Source organism: Hemitrygon akajei, chromosome 5 (genome assembly GCF_048418815.1).
Source record: "Hemitrygon akajei chromosome 5, sHemAka1.3, whole genome shotgun sequence".
Classification (NCBI taxonomy): Eukaryota; Metazoa; Chordata; class Chondrichthyes; order Myliobatiformes; family Dasyatidae; genus Hemitrygon; species Hemitrygon akajei.
Genome location: NC_133128.1, coordinates 91,589,201 through 91,595,200, shown reverse-complemented (window position 1 = coordinate 91,595,200; position 6,000 = coordinate 91,589,201). Strand labels below are relative to the sequence as shown.

At 38.9% G+C, this 6,000-nt stretch overlaps 1 protein-coding gene across 2 annotated transcripts in view; it reads right to left on the bottom strand.

The window, feature by feature from the left end:
- Positions 1-4,525: 4,525 nt before the first annotated feature.
- Positions 4,526-6,000, bottom strand: part of wbp4 (WW domain binding protein 4) — a 56,427-nt gene continuing 54,952 nt past the window's right edge. For both annotated transcript variants that reach the window (XM_073046027.1, XM_073046028.1), the window contains one exon: positions 4,526-5,338. In XM_073046027.1, the coding sequence (XP_072902128.1) occupies positions 5,137-5,338 (202 nt within the window). In that variant the 3' untranslated portion in view covers positions 4,526-5,136. The remainder of the gene's footprint in view (positions 5,339-6,000) is intronic.

The window sequence follows — 6,000 nt, the reverse complement described above, 5'->3', positions numbered from 1 at the left end:
CTTGTGACATTAATTCTGATCTTCTAAGACATGCATAACCCTGTCTCTATTTACCTTATGCTCAAGGTGCTTGTAATTTGGAGTCCTTTTATACAAGTATATTTTTAAACCATGGATCCCAAATAAACACACAAAGCAGATCAGGGACTGAATTCTTGTCCACTTGATTGCCATCAGATTGGTGTTTCGATAAATTCAGTCATATCAACTACATTGTTGTAGTTCCATATCTCAGATCAATGGTCCTGGCCTCTTGACATTAGTCCATTAACTTTACTATGGAGAAAAGAAACTACAAATGCAGCAACTTAGAGTAAAACAAAAATGAGCTACTGTAGGAGCTGTCAGTTTTTCCAGCAGCTGTATCTCTTAACTTTACTATTAAAATGCAAATTGTACATCAGCTGCAGATACCCAAGATTTCTGATTCTTCCTGCTTAAATTCCCACATCACTTACTGTACTTTACCAATTCTTTAAACCATCTTGTACCCTTAACAAATGCCTTAGTTTCAAACTCCAGCTTCATGTGTGCCTGTTACTTTTAACCAACTTTGCAGCCATGCAGCTTTCGAGGGATTAGCCCCTAAAGCACCCATGCTTATATCTCTCGCCTCAGCATTCACATCTCTGACCAGCCTTTCAGTCACTGGCCCCTACATCCCACCCCCTCCCATTGGCTTGGAAGTGAATTTCCATATAAACGTTAGGCGGGCCCCTGTGGATAAAATTAAAATGGCCTGGGAGCAGGATTTAAATATCTCCTTATCCGAAGAGAGCTGGGACTCAGTTCTCAAATCGGTTAACTCAACCTCTCTTTGTGCTCGCCATTGCCTTTTACAGTTTAAGATTGTTCATAGAGCCCATATGTCTAAATCTAAACTATCTCGATTCTACCCTGGCATTAGTCCGCTCTGTGATAAATGCAAGAGGGGCGTGGCCTCTCTCATCCACATGTACTGTTTCTGTCCTAGCTTGGAGAAATTCTGGAAAGATGTCTTCACTACATTACCGGGTATTCTGAATCAGCACCTAGAACCTAACCCCTTAATTGCTTTGTTCGGTTTTTGGGGCGAGACAGATTTATGTCTGGGTCCGACCAAATGCCGAATACTATCCTTTGCCTCTCTCCTGGCGAGACGCTTGATCCTCCTCAGATGGAGAGACGTTGCCCCGCCCACTCATGCGCAATGGCTTAACGACATTATGGCCTGCTTGGACCTCGAAAAAATTCATTATTCAGTTCTTAATTCCGATCTAAAGTTCCATAAGGTCTGGGGACCTTTTATCGAGTACTTTCATAACCTTCCTCTTGACTAGGGTTTTTTTTTCTCTCTTTTTTTTTATTTTCGGTCCCTTGCTTTCAGCTCCCTTTTTTTTCCTGGTAGTAGGCATTATTATCCTCTGTTGCTAAGTGTATTCACAGTCTGGGACTTTGACTGTCCAGACTTATACTCTTTATACTGTGTGGTGGTTGGTCTGGAGTTGTTGTTTTTTTCTTGTGTTGTGGGGATTGGGGAGGACACTAAGCTCACTTGTCTTTAATTTAGGTGCTTTTCTGTTAAATTCTCTTCGTTTGTAGCATATTGTTATTGTATGCTTAATCTTGCACTGTATTAATGCCCCCCACTGGGATTTGGTGTTTTTAATTTTGTAAAATGTTTTGAAAAACTAATTAAAAAAAATTTAAAAAACAAAAAAAAACGTTAGGGAACCCATACAGCATGCTGTAGGAACTCAGCAAGTCAGATGTCTCAGGCCAAGACTCTTCATCAGGACTGGAAAAGGTGGCGGCAAAAGCCAGAATAAAGTGGGGTAGGGGATGCAAGTGATAGGTGAGACAAGGTGAGGGGGAAGGTGGGTGAGAGTGGGGATTAGGTAAGAAGCTGGGGGGTTGGTGGGAAATGGAAGAGGAGAAAGACTGAAGAAATAATCTAATAGTGGGCAGTGGACCATGGAAGAAAGGGAAGGAAACCAGAGGGGGTGAGAGGATAACCAGAATGGGATTTTTAAAAAGTGATTAATGGTGATTAAGTGATTAGAGAGAGGAGTAATTAACAGAAATTACAGAAACCAACGTTGGAGGCTACCCAGACAAACCTTAGGATATTTCCCAATGTTGAAAATCCATGTCTGCTAAATACAGAATTTCCTCTACACAACAGTCTTACATGTTCCCCATTTGTACAATGCTATTATTTGAATATTAATTTTGTGAACTGCATCAAAAAGCAAGTGCCAGTTGTAAACATGGATGAAAATCTCACCAAACAATCTGGCTGTTAATAAACCAGTCTGATGGTTAACCCATTGAAATCATAATAGCAGTAAAAAACAGCCAACCTACTCTGCCAGGTCATAGCCCAGTGGGTGTGGATGATCACTCCTGGCTTCCAACAACCCTCCCCCCCACCCCTTGACAAAGATTAGGAAGAGGCCCTGACAGGTGAACAAAATAAAATGCAAAACCAGCATAAACCAAGTAATACAAAAACAAATGGTCTGTGAAAACAGCCAGAATTGCTTTACATTGCAATGTTACTGGCAGAGGCTCCTTCAAATGATGGCTGCAGAAATTCATTAATGTCAATCCAAGGGCCACCATTATTCTTGTAAACGAACATTCTGTATTAGTCTGCCACCTCTTCCCACGGGAAGCAAAGTATGTAAAGCAACACAGCAAAATAAAATCTCATAACATCTCAAGATCTGAATTGCAGTTGCAAAAAGTCTTACAATTTAAGTTCAATCACTTCACAGCAGTGTTATCAAACCCACCACTGACATTGATGGGAAAAAATGGGGATTCCTAATGAACAAGAGACCAGAACTTGTAAAGCAGTGCCTGCGGAATATTATGGGCTGTGGAAGTTTAAAAGAATAGTATGACAGAGAAATCACAAAACAAGGTGTGAACATTAATAACAGATTACTGACAAATAGCAATCGAATTCCAAGTCAGCAAGCACAAGAGTGATAGACCAATAGGACTGGTGCTAGCCACAGGCAGCAAAGTTTGCTGTCGACCTGGAGAAGTAAAATAGTCAAGACCAAAGATAGACATGGAATGGATGAAGACTTCATATTAGACTATAAAACCATAAAACATAGGAACAGAAATAGGCCATTCAGCCCATTGAGTTTTCTCCACCATTCCATCATGGCTGACTTATTATTTCTCTCAAGCCCATTCTCCCGCCTTCATACCAGTAAGAAAATTAATGAAAAATAGGTTGCAGATAAACTGTAAGGTTTTAGATTTAAAAGACCAACTCAAAGAGATGGAACTCAAAGAGATCCCTTTACCACTCTTGTTACAAATTTGTTAATAATCTCACCCAAATCTCTCAGATAAACAGCAAATTATAAACAAAATGGGTGGCACAATGTCTAGGTTAGTGGAGCTGCTATCTCAGCTCCAGTACTTCTGGTTCATTGGAATTTGCATTCTCTCTGCACTACATAGGTTTCTCCCGGGTAATCCGGTTTCGTCCCACGTCAGAAACGTGAGGTATGATACGCTATACAGTCGGTCCTCCTTATCCGCGAGGGATTGGTTCCAGGACCCCTCGCGGATACCAAAAAACGCAGATGCTCAAGTCCCTCATTCAACCTGTCTCAATGCGGTGAACCTTAGGACCCAGCAAAACCCCAGACCTTATTTAACCTGTGTGAGCGCAGTGGACATTAGGACCTGGCGGCAGAGTTCTGAATCCGCAGTGTTTCTGTTCAAGAAAATAATCACAATCACGATTGAAAATAAAGTGGAAATAATAAAGCGATCAGAAAGAGGTGAAACGCCATCGGTCATTGGAAAAGTGTTAAGCTACATCAGTCAACAATCGGAACAATTTTAAAGGATAAAGTGAAAAAGGCCCTGCCCTGATGAAAGCTACAAATATTACTAAGCAACGCAGTGGTTTAATTATTGGCTTTTGGGTTTTTGATCCTATAAGTGTTTTATATGCATAGGAAGGTAAAATATATACTATACACTAAGACAAATGTTTGACTAACTGACACTAAATAATACTGGATGTACCTGTAAGAGAACTTACAATTTTTTTCGATCCCGATCCACAATAACCCCCGCACATCCTCCCATATACTTTAAATAATCTCTAGATTACTTATAATACCTAATACAATGTAAATGCTACGTAAAATAGTTGTTATACTGCATTGTTTAGGGAATAATGACAAGAAAAAAAAGTCTGTACATGCTCGAACAACAAGTGCTGGAAGAGCACTTCCGGGTTTTCTTGATTCGCAGTTGGTTGAATTCGCGGATAAGGAGGGCAGACTGTATACCGTCCTTACTGTACCTGGGTTGATAGAAATATGGAGTGAACATGAAGGAGAGTTAGTGGGGAATCTGGTTTATTTGTGAACCAACATATTTTTAAAATATGCTGAGATACAGTGCAGAGTAGGCCCTTTGAGGCTTTGCCAGAATGAAATGTGGAAATACAGCTCCAATCAACAACATATCTCTCATTAGCAATGTCTACATAACTACCACACAGTTCAGGTTATTTCTTATATTTTTTAGGATAATACTCTGTCAACTGCTGGGAGCCCAACGTATTAGCACACAATAAGAACAAAAATATTGGGTACATTTCAGTTTTATTTTGACAGCTGTGTCTTCACCTACAGAAGTTATTATGCAAAATATTAAACTACTTTCCTTTAGAACTTTATGTAAAGATGCATAATATTTTAATAAAGATGTCTTATGTAAAGAATCATAAATCCACAGCACACAATAGAATTCTATTTATCAATTATAAGCTATCACAGCATACATTATTTCTTTTTATAATTAGTACACCAAAAAAATCTTAATGACTTAAAAAAATTACTAAACCAAACCTAGTAAATGCTGTCAAACCAGGTATAAACTGGAATAAGGATACAGAAATAATGCTTCACAAGTTTGTGCTCTTATTCAAACTACCAATTTAATTCAAAACAATGCTGACTTAAAAAGATATTGTTCTTTTAAAAAAATATTGCAGTATTTTACACCAAACAAGGCCAATGAGCTAAATGAAAATCTAGGCAAGATTGTCTTTACTACAGAAATCAAAGCCAGATAACATTGTACATATTTCTGTATTATACTTCGTGATATTCAATTATCATTTCCTTTCTGTCGAAGGTTTCTAGATTTTCCATTTTCAACTTTCCTTTTTTTAAACATTGTCTCTCCTCCTGCGTCACTCCCCAGTGAAGTTATTTCTTTCTGTTTAAATTTGACTTTAGGTTCCTGGTTTACATTGATCACTGTTGGAGCAGAGTACTCCACTGTAGGCAGCTGCAGGTCTATCTGTTCACTGTACAATAAGGGGAGAGATTTAAGCACACCATGATTAATTTGTACATTGCATATTCAACAGTTTACAAACAAATTTTTGGCCAACCATAAACAAGTAGAATGCTGGAAACAAGTAGGTCAGTATCTCTGTGGAATGAGAAATACAGTTAATATTTCAGGTCCAAGACCTCTCATCAGAACTGGGAAAGAAAAAATAAGTTAGTTGTAGAGAAGGTGAAGTTGAAACAGAACAAAGGGAGCATCTCAGATAGAACATAACTAAATAAATTAGTTTTGCAGTTACAGGTAGGTTACGCTTATTTATTGGTGTTATATGTTGCTAATTGCAGGGCTGTGGGTCATGCCCAGTAGGTCTATAACAACAACTGCTTGTGAAGCAGAGTGAGGGATGTCTATAGATACCCAGTAGAATGCTTGGTGCCATTGGACTCTGTCTAATGAGAGAAGAGATGTAGCCTTGGTTTAACAAAAGGTCAGTGCCACGCTTATGACAGCAATAATTCACAACAGCATGAGAGTCAGCCTGAATTATAAAGTCAGCTATTTAGAATAGGATTTGAATCCACAATTGCCCACAGGTGTAGGCATCGCCCAATTTACAAAAGCTTGATTGTCTTTGCTACTAATACTGAAGATAAAAGCCTGTAAACATGTACAGGT